A 19,691-nucleotide genomic window follows, 5' to 3' on the forward strand; every position below is an offset into this window, starting at 1 on the left:
GGGCCCGGCTCAGCCTGTTGACAATGTGAATATTCACATTGACATGTTAAGATTCACATTGATAAGAGTGTACAATTGGCCCGTGACCCGTGGGCAGCCCGAAGCCCGACCTCGGGCCAGGGCGGGCCCGGCCCGTTGGCGATGTGAATATTCACATTGACATGTTAACATTCACATTGATAGGAGTGTAAAATTGGCCTGCAGCCCGTGGGTGGCCCGAAGCCCGATTACAGCCCGAGGCGGGCTTGGCCCGACCCGTGACAATGTGAATATTCACATTGACATGTTAACATTAACATTGATACACTACTAAAAAAACCACTTTTTGCGACCGCTATAAACCGTCGCAAATAATAAAAAACAGTCGCAAAAGACTTTTTGCGACGGCCCATGCGACGGCAAATGGGGGTCGCGAATATGGGGGTGGCAAATACTTTTTGCGACGGAAAAACAACGGTCGCAAATTATTTGCGACCACCTAAACTACTTATGGCGACCGCTATTTTGCCGTCGCAAAAAACAAAGAAAAACACTAACATGATCTTTGACGACCATCTTGTTACCGTCGCAAAAAATTAAAAATAAAAATAAAAATAAATAAATGAAAGTGTAGCGTTAAGCACTCTAGGAATAACAATGACAAGAATTCAGACAGTATAGCATTATAGTTTTATTGAACATTCTATTTGAGTCTCAAAATTTGAGCTACATGTAAAAGTTAATACAACTAAAAACTTGAAAAAAGTTCTTTTATGAAAAAAATACAATCCAGAACTGGCCAATCTTCTCATCAATTTTCTTGCTCGGGTGTTTCTCCACTCTATCAATGAACTGGCGTAACACCTTGCACCCATATTCATCAAAATCATTTCAGCAAACACTTCCACTAATGCTTTGGCAACCTATAATTGATGCCAGCCAAAATGTCACAAGCAACAAAGATGAATTATTTCACTATAAAGGTGAGAGCAGAAGTCCTTCCAGATTCATGGGGTTAATTTTTGGAGCGCATGTGCATGTGTAAGCAAGCACACACATAATTATTCTATGTCAGATGAACATAAGAAAGACTAGAAAATATAACCAAAATTCTGGTTATCAGAACAAAAACAAGTGAAACAAGAGGGATTGCGGGAACTATAATATGTATAATAGAACTACTAGTGTAATCTATTGCCAAATTAAAAAAACCAACCTTTATTGGGTTGATCCTCATTTCCCTCAGAATTCCAAGTTATCAACCTGAAAGCTAAGGAACTTCCTGTAGTAAAATTTGTCTATAGAATTTTACTAGCATGTGACAGGTACTAGTGGAGTTGTCAAAAAATAAAAATAAATAAACAAAAGGGAAAAAAAATTTAAATAACTACTGGTATGACCATCATCAAGACAATCATTCTTGAATTTGACCCGCTTCTAGTAATTGATCAATAAGGGAATTTGAATTTTGCTACTTAGATGGATCGAAAAAATTTAATGTTAAATTTGATAATAGCTAAGCTCTAAAATCTATGAAGTCCAAATGTGGAACAAGTGTTAGTATAGTAAATGATGGTCATGAATCACCACAGCTGAACTCAATCTGCAAGTGGCAATTAAACAAAGACTTATAGATGCAACCAAGTTTAAAAAGCAACAAATTCAAAAGGCTTTGATTTCATGTTAGGCAAGAAGTCTGTGTTACCATTGATGGGGATAAAGGCAGCTGCACTAAAATATTGTATAGACTAACAATAGTGCCTATTGCTATCACTTTTGGAATCAAATTTTCAGTAAACATGGCCACTATTTTTTGGGTCAATCAGCATACAGAACTTGGCTCTCTTTATGGACCATGCTGAACTTACAATCAAAACATGTTAAAAATAGTGGAAAATGTTGACACACAAGAATTTTGTTTACCCAGGACCAATAAAATAGAATACCTTTGGGCCATCTTTATAACAAGTCTAGACAAAGAGGCAAAAACAGGGGAAAACTGATGATTTCCCAGAGGTGTAGAACATAATATACACAAAGCATGAATGAATTTCCAAGAAGAGAGTTCAATGGGGTACCTTGAAGCATGACATTTGTTGAAGTATGAAGATATGGCTTTAACCAATGAAACCCAAAAGGAAAATAGTAAGTAAAAATTATAAGAAGATACAGACCAGTTTAAGCATTAGCAAACTATGAAATTAGAGAGAAACTTAAATATCAGGATCAAATATGTTAGATTAAAAATATGAAAACACCTAATGTAATAGCTGTTTAAAAGATTTATATTCATGACTGTATTTGCTTTCAAGGACCAAGGATTTATCTGTCTAGGAAACCTTTTAATGGCAAGGATGGATTACGTGGCTGGAACTTGAGGTATAGAAGGGAGCTCTTCCAGATGGATGTGTTCAAACTAATCAAGATGTATGAATACAGTCCTTGTCAGTCAAATAATTCTAGGATGCATGTTTATTCTTCAATAAAGTTTTTTTCTTAAGTCTCCTTATCCTCTCAAGATTAGAACAAGCAACTACACTACACATGCAACAGAGAATCTGTGTTACTCTCTCTCTCTCTCTCTCTCTCACAGAAAGCCTTGCAATTAAAAGTTAATAGGACTTGATAGTAATTTGAAGAGAAAAGATATCCATATTGGTAATGTTCCCTAATACATATATATACATATATATATATTTTTTGTCCATTCCTGTAATTCCCAATAATGTAAGCTGCGACTCTGTATTGAATAAAGTTATAGGATAAAATAAAGAAGAAAAAGAAAAAAGAAGCATCTTAGGGTGCTCATGATGCATCTGATAAGGTATAAGCATGCACTATAATCATATGCATAAGTCATACCACAGAAGAGCATTAAAATCAATCAAAAATATGACAGAGAAGAACAAAAACTTACATATTGGCTGATCATCACTATTACAACGTCTTCTCTTGTTGTAAACTCCTTGAATGCTTCTTCAATTTGCTTAACAGTTGTTTCTAAGCCATAATAAAAGAACATTTATAAGCCAAAATAAGAATATCCAAAAATTCAATTGAATTGAAATTAACTCGGGGGAAATGACAGATTCTAATTCCATAACTAAGGATACAGGCCAAGAACAAAAATTTGGAGCTGTATAACAGCATCTGAAACCCATGTAGTTTCAAGTTCTCTCTCTCTCTCTCTCTCTCTCTCTCTCTCACTCAACAATTTTACAGCAAATTTTGAATCTCCTTAGCTGCTCATTCTGTTGCAGAGAAACAAAATCTACAGCATAAACGACAAGGGTAACTAGTAGGCTTTAATGATTTTATCATAAAATTTAAAGTATGTTGACGATCTAGTCATTTATTGGAGATAGCTTTTCAATTCATGATATGCAAGTTATTTTAGTGAGAACTACTCCCAAAACAACTACCACAGGAAAAAACATCAAAAGCCAGTCACATTATTGCTGACTATATTCTTTCAGATAGCATGGAATGTTCACTCCAGAACTGGAAACAACGGAAGACAAACAATACACAAAAAAAAAAAAAAAAAAAAAAATGCAACTTCCTTAATATGAAAGAGGTAATCACAGAAATCCAACACAGTAATGCCTGAAACATTAAAATTTCAGAACATTTGGAGCTCAAAAGCATACTTGAGTCCACAATTAGGTAATTCGTCTTTCTCCGCAAATCCACATTGCCTACTCCAGCCAGTAAAAATCCAATTATTGTGTCCTACATCAGATAGATTTAACTCCAATCAGCTCTAGCAATATTGAGCATCACATTAGCAGTCATCTTAAAGACCTTCATAAATATACACCAAGATGTCAGGAACAAGCAAAAACTTATCTGATGATGTTTTAACAACCTACCAAGCCACATGATCAATACTGTTGGGAATTGGAACCCAGCATATTGCTCTGCTGGGGATTGAGACCAAGAATCTAATCTAACAATTGAAAAGCATTAGGGAATAAGAAACTTCACATTCAAATACAAAGCAAATTGCATAACAAAGAAAATTACTACCTGATTCATGTACTGAGGGTTGGAGAGGAGAACTTGCATCATCTGTGATACAGCTGGATTTTGTGCAAACTGACTTAATGAAAGCAGTATCCTGCATGGAACCAAACATCTCTGGGAGACCAAGACCACCAAGGCCACCAACTGCCGGCAGCCTAGCATCTCCAGCAAGATTCGATCTTGTAGTGGAGTTTGTTTGAGCACCACCAGCTGCCATATTCACAATAAGTTAACAATATATTAGCAACAATTACATGCAATGGAAGACACAGAAGAGGCAGATGGGGTCCATGGCCTCCAAAACTTCAGAAAATTTAAGGGGTCCAATACATTTTTTTTTGGATATTTATAACAGAAAATAGTAGTTTGCCTCCTTCCCAACGTCTAAGTAACTTTTACCTTGCCCCCTTCTAAAATTTCATCTTAATTTAACTCCATTCCAGTATTTCCAATTAGTCATCTATCTAACTCTTAGATATTTTCTTATCTTATCTTAGATTTTTTCTGGAAAAGTACCCAAAGTAATTGAGAATTGCATTTGGGATCAAACTTTTCTTTGTGTTAGTGGTGGCAGTGGTGATGGTGGCAGCATTAGTGGAGTGGTGGAGGTGATGGTAATAATAGTGGAGGTGATGATAATAATAGTGGAGGCATTTAGTTAACATGTTGCAACTAAAAACTTTGGTCACTTGAAACATTTTAATGTTTTCAGAATTCAGACCGAGATTATTCTGAAATTGAGAAGAATTGAGATTAAATAAAGGAAAAGGCAAGAACGAATTTGAGAAAATGAAAATGCTTATTGAGAAAGAAATATTCATGTATATGACAAAATAAGAAGAGATGATGGAGTAGGCACAGACTTCCTATTGCCACACATAAAAGCACCTTCTCAATTTTAATAACTACCTTGATGTGCAGAATTTTCAACGGTATAAGCAGGTCCTGATGGTGAAGAGCTAACCAGGGTCCGCTGGGCTTTTGTCTTTAATGACAGCAACTTTGAACATATCATGGACACATACTCCTTAAAGTAAAAAAGTGAAAAATATTATTTTTGATGAAAACTCAAGCTCAAAATAAATTACTAAGCAGGTCCTTAGCAAGGATTTTTGTACTAACATAGCACAAATGAGAAAATGATCTACAACCAGAAAGACAGAGAGCACATGCTGTATTTTATGGCATACAATCTTTGCAAGCAGAAAACAAGGTCATTAATAAGCATACCTTACATGTGAGTGATATGATAAATTGTGGGAAAACAAATAAAAAGGAAAGCATGAACAATGCATAAATTCATGAGAAGGTAGACAGTAAATTCCCATCAAGTATAGAGAGCTAGTCAAAAAAAATTTCAGAGCGTGACAAGTGATGTGGCTATTCAGCAATAAAAACAAGGGTTAGTTACACTATAACCCCTATGCTTAATCTAAAAACATATTACCCCATGACATTTAAAAATGTACACAACCTTGGAGTGCAAAATTGGCGAATTCCATCAAAATTGGCAAATATACGAGCGGGATTGAATGTGTATGATAAATTTAGAGTGTTCAATGACAATTTTACCCCCTATTTTTTTCTTTACTTTTCTCTTTCCTCCTCCCCCTTCTTCCTCACGCTGCAACCAGCAGCAATCTCACTCACCAATTCAATTGTCTTCTCTTCTTTCTGACTCTTTATTTTTCTTATCTCTCCTTTACCTGTTGAAGCCCCCACATATCAAGAACAACAAGCAACAACTGTTCGTGAGATGAGACAACCAGCCACTGTATAATGCAATTAAACAACATTCAAGAAGCAGCTTTCACAAACACAAGCTTGTAACAGTTAAAAACTGTTAGAATAGATGCTGCTAATCAAGTAAATTTCACTTTCACATTCCTCAAACTAATTTTTCCAAAACAAACCATGGATCCTCCTAAAAATGCTTGACATCTGAAGCAAATAAATAAATTCCAAAATCAAGAGGGTCCAGCTTAACAGAATCAAAATCAAGTCTAATTCAAATCATTACTAGTACAATAAAACATATAGAAAACACAAAAAAGTAGTATCTGGTATAATTTAATCAATTCTCAGCAATCAAACACACAAAGACAGAAGAGAAGTGAAGAATAAATCAAATGGAACAACTCAGAGATCAGGAAAAGAAAGACCGAGAATAGCGATGTCCACAATTGAGTGGATTGTAAGAGGTTCAAAAACTACATGAAATTTATCAAACAATCCAGAGAAATGTTCAGATCAAGTTTAAAAGCCAAAGAAAATCGAGATTTAATAATTAAAAAAATAAAATGAATCTTCAAATCAAAAACCTATTTCCAAATCAGAGTTTGCACCGCATTGATAAAAACAAATTGAATTGGAAAAATTCATGTTGATTTCGAAATACACTTCCTCTGAACTGATGCTGATCTTCGCGAAAAGCCGAAGAGAATTTGGGAGCTGAGAAAAAGATATAGGGATTACAGAGACAGAGTTAGATTCATACATAAAAAATAGACTTACCGATCATGAATCAATCGAAATCTTCAACAACGATCGATCAAAATCTTCAAATATTCACCAACAATTGATCGACATCTTCAAATGAACAATAAAGTTGAGAGTGGTGAGTTGAAAGAGAGAGTAGAGCGAGAGAGAGCGAAGAGTGAGATTTTGAGAGAGAGAGTTCATACCGATTTGGGAAATAAGAGTTGATGCATACACGATTTGGGGATAGGGCAAGTTATACCCGATATGGATGATTTTTTTTTTAAAAAACAAAACGACTGCGTGTTAATTAGAACGGGATTAGGATATAAAAATATTTTTTGCGACGGTTAAACAATCGGTCGTAAAAAAATAGACGCAAAAGACCACATTTTTAGTAGTGATAGGAGTGTAAAACTTGTCCGCTGCCCGAAGCTCGCCCGCGGCCCGGGGTAGGCCCGAACCCAAACTCGGGCCACCCCGGGCTGCCCAAGGGCTTCGGGCCGCCCATGGGACGCGAGTCAATTTTACACTCTTATCAATGTAAATGTTAACATGTCAATGTGAATATTCACATTGTCAACAGGCCTGGCCGGGCCCGCCTCTGGCCGTCCACGGGCCGTGGGCGTGTTTCAGGCAGCCACGGGGCACGGACTAATGTTACACTCTTATCAATGTGAATGTTAATATGTCCATGTGAATATTCACGTTGTCAACGGGCCGGGCCCGCGTCGGTCTGGGGCCAGGCTTCGGGCTGCCCACGGGTCACGGGCTAATTTTACACTCTTATCAATGTTAATGTTAATATGTCAATGTGAATATTCACATTGTCAACGAGCCGGGCCGGGCCCGCCCTAGGCAGCGGGCGGGCTTCGGGCCGCCCACGGGCCACGGGCCAATTTTACACTCTTATCAATGTGAATGTTAATATGTCAATGTGAATATTCACATTGTCAACGGGCCAGACCGGGCTCGCCCCGAGCCGCCCATGGGACGCGAGTCAATTTTACACTCTTGTCAATGTGAATGTTAATATGTCAATGTGAATATTCACATTGTCAACAGGCCGAGTCGGGCCCGCCCCGGGCCGCGCCACGGGACGTGGGCTAGTTTCGGGCAGCCACGGGGCGCGGGCTAATTTTATACTCTTATCAATGTGAATGTTAACATGTCAATGTGAATATTTACATTATCTACGGGTCGGGCCGGGCCCGCACAGGGCAGCCCACGAGCCGCAGGCGAGTTTCGGGCCGACCACAGGCCGCGGACTAATTTTACACTCTTATCAATGTGAATGTTAACATGTCAATGTGAATGTTAACATGTCAACGGGCCGGGCCGGGCCCGCCCCGACCCGGGCCCGGGCCCGGGCTTCGGGCTGCCCACAGGTCATGGGCCAATTTTACACCCTTGTCAATGTTAATGTTAATATTAATATGTCAATGTGAATATTCATATTGTGAACGGGCTGGCCCGGGCCCGCCCCGGGCGACGGTCTGGTTTCGGGCTGCCCACGGGCCGCAGGCCAATTTTACACACATATCAATGTGAATGTTAACTTGTCAATGTGAATATTCATATTATCAACGGGCCGGGTCGGCCCTATTTTTTTGGCTTGTGGACCGGGCCGGCCCGACTCGAATTTTTCCGGGTACCCACGAGGATCGACATGAGCCGGGCCCCTACACATTAACGATATCAACATTTATATTGACGGTGTGAACATTCACATTAAGGGTATTTTGGTAATTATGTCACCCATAGGACTTATTGAAACATAAGAAAATAATGTGAACTAAATAAAACATAAGTAGATGAAAAGGGTATTTTGGTCTTCTTATCTCAAATTGGACCTAATGGAATAGTCAAAAAGAATATGGGTTTGATGGAATAAAACTCTTAGAAAATGAATTTATCAAAAAAGCTCCCTATATAAAAAGCCTATATTATTTCCTAAATATATAGGTTGTTCATATTGTTATCAAAAAGTAATTTTCTAAAATTATAATAAATAAAATTCTACTTAAGATCGACTAAAACATAAATGAATTAAGCATAATATCATTTGAAAATGATATGTTTAAAAACTTTAATAGAAAAACAAATTAGTAATTTTTTATCTTAGTAAGGGAAAAAATCATTTGAAAATGATATGTTTAACAACTAGAATTTTCACCTTATAACTAAAATAAAAATGCTATGAAAATGTATCCCTTGAAAATGAATTTTTAATGTAAATTTAATGTCAGTGAAATGTGAACTATATCCATTATAATTATAAATTGCTGATTTTTTTTTTTCTAAATGAAATTTTGAATTTGTAGCATTGTTAATTAAAAAAATAAAGACGCCTTGACAATGTGAACACACAGAAAACACGCAACAATAAATTCTTCACTGGGGTAATTTTTGACCATTCTAGATTAAGCAAGTTCCATGAAAAGTTCATGAAATCTTGAGCATTTCTAAGGAATTCTTTGAATGAAACTTGTTAGTTATTATAGTTAGAATTATCATATTTTAGTCATTTTAATGGGTTAGTTATTATAATAATTATATTAACAAAAAAATTCAAGACTGACTAAAATTGAAAAGTCTTAGGAGGCTCTTTAAACTGTTTGTTTGTATCATTGGAGTGCATAGAAAAAAAAAAAGAATTAAGTAAAATAAAGGACATACATTTTTTTATATTTTAACTAAGTGAAAAATAAAAAATATGATTGAAATTGCTCTTAGCTTTCATTGCAAAAAGTTTGAGAATCCAAAAAACAAACCACAAAAATTGCGCCAAAAAAAAAAAAAAAGTGTCTGTAAATTTAAAATAAATATATCCACATAATTCATTACAACTTAGCACACGTTTTTTTTGGAAGACTCTATTTGATTAGCATAATAAATATTTTATGACCATAATAATAAATGAAATTAGTGTTAGTAATTCAATGGATTAGTGAGATAAATAATTTTCTCTTGTACCTGTTTGTTTTTAATAGATATGAAAATATATAATCTCAAGTATATATATATATATATATATTGCATTATTAATTGTAAGATTAAAAATTTGCTAATTTTATCCGATAAAATGTATATAAAATTTAATCCGAATAACAAAAATTTTAATATATTTTTACAGACTTTTCATTATCATATGTCTCACATAACCCATAGATCTATATCAACTTATTTTTGCAACCCATTAAAATAGTCAAAAAAATTAAAAATTTATTACAAAAAAATCAAGGGTAAATTACAAATATACCCTTTGACGTTTGATTAAAATACGAATTGTCCCCTGTGGTTCTAGAAATTACATTCCACCCCCTGAGGTATCTAATTTCATAACAAATCGCTCATTTTATTAATAAATTATCAAGTCAATTAACAGTTTTTAATGATATTAGAAATATGTTTCAATTAATAATTAGGTAATTTTATTATTGTATAGGAAAGAAATTATGAATTTCTTTTTTGCAGTTAATTCTGTTAAATAAAAAATTATGACAAGGGGGTATTCATAATTTTTTAAATCATAAGAGGCAATTTGAATTTTAAGAAAATCTCATAAAGTGTGTTTGTAATTTACCCAAAAATCAACTATTTATTTTATATTTTTACACATCCTTTTATAAATATATTAAAAAATAAATTAAAATAGACAATTCCTAAAACAACTTCAATGTCATGTAAAATGGAGAAGTGCGAATAAAGCAGTCGTGTCACGTAATGTCATGTAAAATGGAGAAGTGCGAATATTGCAGTCGTGTCAGGTGAAGTTCACGTGGCTGCCCCACCCACCGTCCAAAAATGAATGCCTAATAATTTGTCATGGAAAATGTATCTATAAATTTCATAGTAGAAATGTTAATTCATTTAATTTTAAGATTTTGTTTTGTGAATTAGGTCTCGTTTGGGAACATGTTAATTTAGTAATTTTTTGGTTATTTGACTAAAAAGGTAGGTAAAAAAAACTTGTATATTTGGGATGACTTTTTGGCTAATTACGAAAAGATGTGCAAAAAGTAAAGATAAAAGAGAATCTTTGACTTTTTGGTATGAGTTGTTAGTTTTTTGGCTAATCTAGTAACTTTTTGACTAATTGGCTAAAAAAGTAAGTCCCCAAACGGGGCCTTAGTCTTTTATTTTTAAAATTTGTATTTATATAATTTTGGTCATTTGAGTTTAAATTAATGCCTTTTTATGATTTATTTTTTTAATTTTTTGATTTATTTTTGGGATGTGAATAGAAAAGTAAGGTGTGAAAGATTCTTTTTGGAATGATTGGTGGCTGAAATGTTGGTTGAGCGTGGAATTCTACATTTCTATTAGTGTGGTTTCTGGTGTTATATTAGATTGAGTGTACATTAAAGTGCTACATTTGAAAAAAGTACATTAAAAAATTTTTGTGTGTTACACTGATTGAAGTGTTATGTTTAGAAAAAAATACACTTAGGAGTTGTTTTGAAATGTTACGCTTAAAAAAAGTATACTAATGAGTTTTTTAGTATGTTACATTGTAGTATTACGTTTGGAAAAAAATATATTAAGGAGTTTTTTTGAAATGCTACGTTGTTATGTTTGAGAAAAGTATATTAAGAAATATTTTAGTGTGCTACATTGGAGTGTTAGGTTAGAAAAAAATACACTAATGAGTTTTTATTGTATTACATTAGAGTGTTACGTTTGGAAAAAGTATACTGAAAAGTTTTTGTATGTTACATTGATTGAAGTATTACATTTGGAAAAAATACATTAAAATTTTTTTTAGTGTATTATACTAAGTGTCCGTTTTTTAGGGCTACATTGATGTGTTAGTTTTGGAAAAAATATACTAATTTTTTTTTTTTGAAATGTTGCGTTTAGTAATTTCAACATGATGAGAAAACCCAAATTTTGGGCCTATATGAAATTCACACTAAAATGGGACATTTGAGCCCATAAAAAAAAAAAAAAATCCAAACAATTCACAAGATCACTATTTGGGATTTATTTGTACTTTTTTTTATTTGTTTTAATTATCTATTGAACTGAGAATTTTAAAATGAAATTTTTATTAATTTCTTAAAAGTGAAATTTATCAAATTTTAACTGAGAAGTTTTTTGTTTCCAAAAATTCTAAAATTTGAATAAAGTTTCATCATTTAATTCAAAATTTTCATTTTTGAGATGAAATTTCTCGGTCACTATGATGAGATTTACAATTTTTAGGTAGAAATTTCTCATTTTTATTTACCAATTTTCTTTAAAAGATTGTATAAAATTTCCATGTTTCTAAAATCATAGAGAAAATTTCAGCTTCTTGAATTTTATGCAAAATGATCAATTGGATGACATTTCACTGTTTCATCCCAAAATTCATATGATCAAATTTACTACTTTGGGATTAAAATTTCCCATTTTTTTTGTAGGAATTTTTTTTTTTAATTTCGTGTGAAATTTATTAGTTTGTGGAAATTGAGAAATTTCTCAATTTCATAAACACTTAGAAATTTATCCACTTTGTAATTTTATGCAAAATATAAATTGGATGAAATTTCATGGTTTATGCAAAAATTGAGGTTTCTCGGTTTATGAGATTAGAATTATAAGTTTTTATTTGAAATTTCTTGTTTTTAGGTATGAAATTTCGCAATTATGTACAAAATTTCCCAAGTTTTGAAAACCAAGAAATTTCTCAATTTCTTGAATTTGTACAAAAAATTATGATTATATTAAATTTCATGATTTTATCCCAATTTTTCAATTTTGACATAAAATTTCTTATTTTTTTTTTTAATGAAATGTATGGTTTTTGGGTTATAGTTTCTCCTTCTTCGATATCAAATTTCTCAGTTTCTTTGAAATTTTCATGATCCATTGAATATTTTTATTTATTTATGTATTTCTTTTTTTCAGCCGAAAGGAAAATTTATTGATGAAATGAAAGTGAATACCACATGGGGAGCTTGGTGGGAATTGTATTTGTCAAATTAGGGGATTTGAGTAAGAAAAAAATGGAGAAAATACTAATGTGTATGATCTATCAACAACAAATGAGGGAGAGAGAGAGAGAGAATGCATGAACCAACGATGAACAATGAACACTGTACTTATAATGATGGGCCTATTAGGCGTTTGTTTGTTTGTTCGTTCGTTTGTATTTTATTATTTTTATCAACAAAAGATAAAAATTTTATTGATAAAATGTATCTAGGATATTTCCACATATTTTGCGAATCCAAAGTATCAATTATGGGCCCTTATATTTTTTGGATTTTTTTATTTTTTATTTTTTAAAAAAAGAAAAAAAGAAGATTGCATCTTGCATTTTATACATAAAATGGCCCACCAAAATAAAAAATACATATTTTATTCTTCTCCCATCTTGCATTCTCTTTTTATTTTGTACCGAAAAAACTTTTCATCCTATTAGAGATTGCATCTATGGTTTTAATTTTTTTTTTCTATATACATAATTTATATATCATATTGCAAATATACACGTTTTGTATATGGTGGAAAAAAATATTTTTCTTTTAGCGTATCTGGTAATGAAATCTTGGTTTTGTCCTTGAGAGAGACTTTTAAATTATATATACCAAACTTAAATAAATTACTAAATTACAAAATAATATTTAGTAATTTATTTAAGTTTGGTATATATAAAATGGCCCACCAAAATAACAAATACATATCTTATTCTTCTGCCATTTTGCATTCTCTTTCTATTTTATACCAACAAAACTTCTTCATCCTATTAGAGATTGCATCTATGGTTTTTAATTTTTTTTTTTCTGTATATATAATTTATAGATATCATATTGTACATATACATGGTTTTGTATATATGGTGAATTTTTTTTTTTCTTTTAGTGTATCCGATAATGAAATATTGGTTTTGTCCCTGAGAGAGTCTTTTAAATTATATATACCAAACTTAAATAAATTACAAAATAATATTTAGTAGCGACTTAACCATTGGATGATCCTGCAGCACAAGTCCTGCATCGAGAGAGCCTCCACATTAGCAGTAGTATGGATGCGAGTAGCAGTAGTATGGATAATTTATACTTTCCGAATTTCTCTCGATGCGTGCCATCTTCCTGTACCTTTTATTTCATGTTGTTAATGAAATTTTTATTTTTCCGATCAAAAAAAAAAAAAAAGAGAGCCTCCACATTGTAATGATTCATATAAATACATTGGACGAACAATTGTTATATTAGCTGGGAAAATGTTAGGACATCTGTAAGTTTCGGAGTCAAAAGACTTGAGAGTGCTTGGTATGTTTTTGTATATAATTACTAGTTGGCTTGACGTACTTAATTATCAATTTGTCAAAAAAAAAAAAAAATTCAATTGATGCATTTATTAAGTTATATAAAAAGCCTATATTATTTCCTAAATAAATAGGTTGTTCATATTGTTATCAAAGAGTAATTTTCTAAAATTATAATAAATAAAATTCTACTTAAGATCGACTAAAACATAAATGAATTAAGCATAATATCATTTGAAAATGATATGTTTAAAAACTTTAATTTTCACCTTATAACTAAAATAAAAATGCAATGTATATGAAAATGTATCCCTTCAAAATGAATGTTTAGTGTAAATTTAATGTCAGTGAAATATCAACTATATCCATAATAATTATAAATTGCTGATTTTTTTTTTTCTAAATAAAATTTTGAATTGATAGCATTGTTAATTAAAAAAAGAAAGACGCCTTGGCAATGTAAACACACAAAAAACAATTAGAACAAGCAACAAATTCTTCACAGGGGTAATTTTTGACCATTCTAAATTAAGCAAGTTCTATGAAAGGTTCATGAAATCTAGAGCATCTCTAAGGAATTTCTTAAATGAAACTTTTTAGTTATTATAGTTAGAATCATCATATTTTAGTTATTTTAATAGGCTAATTATTACAATTATTATACTAACAAAAAAAAATTCAAGACTAGCTATATTTGAAAAGTCTTGGGAGACTCTTTAAACTGTCTGTGTCTATAAATAGGTAAAATAAAGAGTAGCATTATAGTGCATAGATTAAAAAAGAATTAAATAAAATAAATGATACACATTTTTTTATATGTTAACTAGTAAAAAAATAAAAAGTATGATTGGAGTTGCTCTTAACTTTCATTGCAAAAAGTTTGAGAATCCAAAAAACAAACCACAAAAATTGCGGAATTTTTTTTTTTTTATAAAAAAAATACCCCTGTAAATTTAAAATAAATATATCCACATAATTCATTACAACTTTGCACACGTTTTTTTGGAACACATAGAGTCTATTTGATTTGCATGATAAATAGTATATGAGCATAATAATACATGAAATTAGTGTTAGTAATTCAACGGATTAGTGAGATAAATAATTTTCTCTTCCACATGTTTGCTTTCAACATATATGAAAACATATAATTTCAAATACACACACACATATATATATATATTGCATTATTAACTGTAAGATTAAAAATTTGCCAATTTTATCCAAATAACAAAAATTTTAATATATTTTTAAAGGCTTTTCATTATCATGTGTCTCACACAACACATAGATCTATATCAACTTATTTTGACAACCCATTAAAATAATCATAAAAAATAAAAATTTATTATAAAAAATCAACTATTTATTCTATATTTTTATACATCATTTTATAAAAAAATTAAAAATAAATTAAAATAGACAATTCTCAAAACAACCACAATGTCATGTAAAATGGAGAAGTGCGAATATAGCAGTCGTGTTACGTGAAGTTTACGTGGTTGCCCTACCCACAGTCCAAATTGAATGCCTAATAATGCCATGGAAAATTTATCTATAAATTTTATCTGAGAAATGTTGATTCATTTAAATTTAAGAGTTTTTTTTTTATGAATTAATTAGTTTTTTTTTTAAATTTAATTTGGATCATTTAAGTTTAAGTGAATGTTTTTTTATGATTTATTTTTGTAATTTTTTAATTCATTTTTGGGATGTGAATGAAAAGGTAAGGTGTGGAAGATTTTTTTTTGGAAGGATTGGTGGATGAAATGTTGGTGGTTGAGTGTGAAATTCTACATTTCTATTAATATAGTTTTCTATCTAGTGTGATTTTCTAGTGTTATATTAAAAGATACGTTTGGAAAAAATACATTAAAGAGTTTTTGTGTGTTACATTAATTGAAGTGTTACGTTTAAAAAAAATACACTAAGGAGTTTTTTTTTTTTTTTTGAAATGTTACGTTTGAGAAAAGTATACTAATGAGTTTTTTAATTACCTTAGAGTGTTACGTTTGGAAAAAGTACATTAATGAGTTTTTTAGTTATCTTAGAGTGTTACGTTTGGAAAAAAAAAGTACATTAAGGAGTTTTTTTTGAATGTTACGTTGTTATGTTTGAAAAAAGGGCAAATTACATATACCTCCCTCGAGGTTTAGCTAAATTACAGATACCCCCTGAGGTTTATATTTTCATAACAATTTGCTCCCTAATTTGTTATGCAAATAGTACCTTCAAGGGGATATCTGTAATTTCTCAAACTTCAGGGGAGTATCTGTAATTTTGCTAAACCTCAAGGGGGTATATGTAATTTGCCCTTGAAAAAATTACACTAAAGAGTTTTTTAATGTATTATATTAGAGTGTTAAGTTTGGAAAAAATACAACTAAGAAGTTTTTGTGTGTTACATTGATTGGAGTATTATGTTTGAAAAAAATACATTAAAGAATTTTTTAGTATGTTACGTTAGAGTGTTACGTTTTTTTAGTATTACATTAAAGTGTTAGGTTTGAAAAAAGTACATTAATGAGCTTTTTTGAAGTGTTATGTTTAGTAATTTCAATATTATGAGAAAACCCACATTTTAGCTATTTATGTAATTCACATTAAAATGGAACCTTTGGATCCAGAAGAATAAAAGAAGAGAACCAAACAATTCATAAGATCATTATTTGAGATTTATTAGTATTTTTTTATTTGTTTTAATTTTCAATTGAACTGAGAAATTTTAAAATGAAAATTTTCTTACCTTCTTAGAAGTGAAATTTATCAAATTTTAACTGAGAAATTTTTAGTTTCCAAAACCGTTTAATTCCAAATTTTCATTTTTGAGATGAAATTTCTCGGTTACTATGATGAGATTTACAATTTTTAGGTAAGAATTTCTCATTTTTATATACCAATTTTCTTTAAAAGTTTGTATAAAATTTCCATGTTTCTAAAATCATAGAGAAAATTTCAGCTTCTTGAGTTTTATGCAAAATAATCAATTGGATGAAATTTCAGAGTTCATCCCAAAATTTATATCATCAAATAACTACTACTTTGGGATTAAAATTTCCCTCTTTTTTTTTTGCATGAATTTTTTTAATTTTGTGTGAAATTTATTAGTTTGTGGAAATTGAGAAATTTATCAATTTCAAAAACACTTGCAAATTTATCCACTTTTTAATTTTATGCAAAATATAAATTGGATGAAATTTCATGGTTTATGCAAAAATTGAGGTTTCTCAGTTTATGAGATTAAAATTATAAGTTTTTATTTGAAATTTTCTTGTTTTTAGGTATGAAATTTCGCACTTATGTACAAAATTTCCCAAGTTTTTAAAACCAAGAAATTTCTCAATTTCTTGAATTTGTACAAAAAATTATGATTATATTAAATTTCATGATATTATCCCAATTTTTCAATTTTGACATAAAATTACTTATTTTTTGGAATGAAATGTATAGTTTTTGGGGTATAGTTTCTCCTTCTTCAATATTAAAATTCCCACTTTCTTTGAAATTTTCATGATCCATTGAATACTTCTTCCTTTTTTTTTTTTTGGCATTTACGCACAAATCCTAATTTATGAACTTATACTCCATTAAGTCTTAACTATGACTCTTTAGACCTTCAAATCCCATTAAATTTTTAATAATCAAAATTGTCCTTCAAATAATGATTGTTTATGATTTATGATAATCTATAAAGGAACGTAATGATTTGACATTTATTTTGATTTTCAAAATTTTAAAATATCAACTTGCAATTTTTTTTTTCAAAAAGTAAAACTACATCTAAGTAAGATGCATCTAAAAAAATTAAAAGAAAATGCTTGAAATTTTAAAAATATTCACTAAAAACAAAAAAAAAAAAACGAAAAATAAAAAACTCAGGTTTTAGAAAACTGAAACCAAACACACTGATTCATATTTTCTTTTGAAAAAATTGGAAAAACTAAATTATTTTTTTATGCAAAACTGAAAATTTTGTGTCTAGAAAGGAGCATGATGATGGAACATTGATATGAAAAAAAATTTAAAAATGAAAAAACTGATAATATTCTCAGTTTTAAAACTGAAAAAAGTTGATAATCTTCTCAATTTTATTAGATAGTTGAATCAAATGTAGAAGGCAAAAAACGTTTAATCTCTCATGCTCTATTTTTTTTATTAGTTAGTGAAATAATTATTTGAAATATTACTATATAAAATTGATAATGTTTTTAGTTTTAAAAATTAGAAAAAAAACTGATGATATTCTCAATTTTACTAAATAAAACTTATTGGTACAAAAATTTTAGATATGAACTAAACTATCATAACATTTGTAAATATGACTTTTAAGTAATTAACATTTTTTTTTTAAAAAAAGAAAAATTTATTGATGAAATGAAAGTGAATATCACATGGGGAGCTTGGTAGGAATTGTATTATTGCGTGAAGAACATATTCCAATTAAATTGGAACCTATTCTCAAGCACAATCATATACATACCAAAAAAAAGACAAGATTGGCGAGGCCCCAACTAAAAGAGGGAACAACAAGCAATGAGTTATATATTAGGTTTGATGGTCTTCATTCCTTCAATGATTGAGCAAGTTTTCAACCAAATGGCATTTTTAATTTTGATCACTTTCACTAACTTGGCTCTATATGTTTGGTGAAAAAAAAAAAAAAGTTGGTGATTAAGTACTTCATATGCCTCCTTATTTCTTCACCATTTTATTTACAAAAAAATATTCATTTTCAAGGTGTTTGAGTGTGAGGATGCTTTGTGAATTTTATTTTTTGATTTTGATTGAGATTTTCTGTCAATATAAAATGGTAAAAAAAAAATATTTACACCGAAATAAATAAAAGCTCAACTACCTTTACATGCGATTCCTACCGTGAAGTGGGCTTAGATGCTAATAACATGGATTGAAAAATTATCAATCCGTCAAAAATGATTTGATTTATGAATTACTTCAAAAATCAACACCTATTAATCAACGCACACCCTTACCTTCCACAGTTCTGCAATAATCAAATTTTGAACATATTTGAATAATTTTTGTCACATATCAGGTAAACAAAACCTACACTACACTAGCGCAAAGGAAAATAATAAAAATAACAATAATAAATAAATAAATATATGAAAGGGAAAATTACAACAACAACAAAATGTCAGAATTTAACTCTGGTAATAAAATAAACCTTTTGAATAATTGACAATTCTAATATTTTGATTTATTTTCAATCTAAAAATCAGTCTATTTCTTTTAACTAAAATGGTAAAAAAATCAATATTTTAGTTTTTAAAGTCGACAAAAAACATATTTTAGACATTTTATGTACATTTATATTGATTTTAATGACTAAAATATTGTTTTTCTATCAATTTTACTTAATGCAAATAGACAGATGATTTAGATTAAAAATAAATTAAAAATTGTAATTAATAAAATTAAAATTTTTATTTTATTATAAAAGTCAAATCTTGAAATTTTTTTTTTTTTTTTGGGATAATTTTTCCAAATTCATATAAAAGAACCGCGTCGACAAACTTATCAAACACCAATACGCATGTCGGCAAATTTATTGGATTGGTCCAATGCCATGGCCCATTATTCTAATTTTCTTGCCCATTTTCCACGGTGAGAAGTTGTTCTATGACTCATCCCCAAACAGTTTGCTTTATATTTTAAGGGTGTGTTTGGTAACGTTACGTTTTCAGTTTATATTTATAAAAATTTTATAAATTAATTTTTATTTATTTTTTGTTTATTTTTAGAAAAACATAAACTACAAACGCGTTTGGTAATTGACAAAATGTTTTAAAAAAATTAAAAATATAAAAAAGAGTGAGAAATGGCAAGTGGTGGCAAGTGGCGGCGGAAGACGGTGGTGGAAAGTGGTGACGGTGGGTGGTGGGTAGCTGGCGGTGGGGGGTGGTGGCGGTGGGTGGGTGGGTGGGTGACG

At 30.5% G+C, this 19,691-nt stretch overlaps 1 protein-coding gene across 7 annotated transcripts; it reads right to left on the reverse strand.

Annotated features, from left to right (window-relative positions):
• Positions 1-637: 637 nt before the first annotated feature.
• On the reverse strand, positions 638-6,535 carry LOC145795384 (uncharacterized). 7 transcript variants are annotated; one of them, XR_014336228.1, is made up of 9 exons: positions 5,578-6,526; positions 4,915-5,032; positions 4,009-4,215; positions 3,852-3,923; positions 3,630-3,711; positions 2,897-2,979; positions 2,058-2,094; positions 1,196-1,261; positions 638-902 (listed from the first exon to the last, which is right to left on the reverse strand). XR_014336228.1 is itself a non-coding variant. In XM_082879594.1 (8 exons), the coding sequence occupies exons 3-8, from the start codon at positions 4,165-4,167 to the stop codon at positions 871-873; spliced, it is 459 nt and encodes a 152-aa protein (XP_082735720.1). In that variant the 5' UTR covers positions 4,168-4,215; positions 4,915-5,032; positions 5,578-6,535; the 3' UTR covers positions 638-870. The 7 variants fall into 7 exon arrangements, 2 of the variants coding, with proteins under 2 accessions (XP_082735720.1, XP_082735721.1); XR_014336225.1 differs by having other exon boundaries at positions 3,630-3,923; positions 5,578-6,529; XR_014336229.1 differs by lacking the exon at positions 1,196-1,261.
• Between the last annotated feature and the right edge of the window lie 13,156 nt (positions 6,536-19,691).

The sequence above is a fragment of the Camellia sinensis genome, chromosome 7 (assembly GCF_055761805.1).
Source record: "Camellia sinensis isolate YWXY chromosome 7, ASM5576180v1, whole genome shotgun sequence".
Taxonomy (NCBI): Eukaryota; Viridiplantae; Streptophyta; class Magnoliopsida; order Ericales; family Theaceae; genus Camellia; species Camellia sinensis.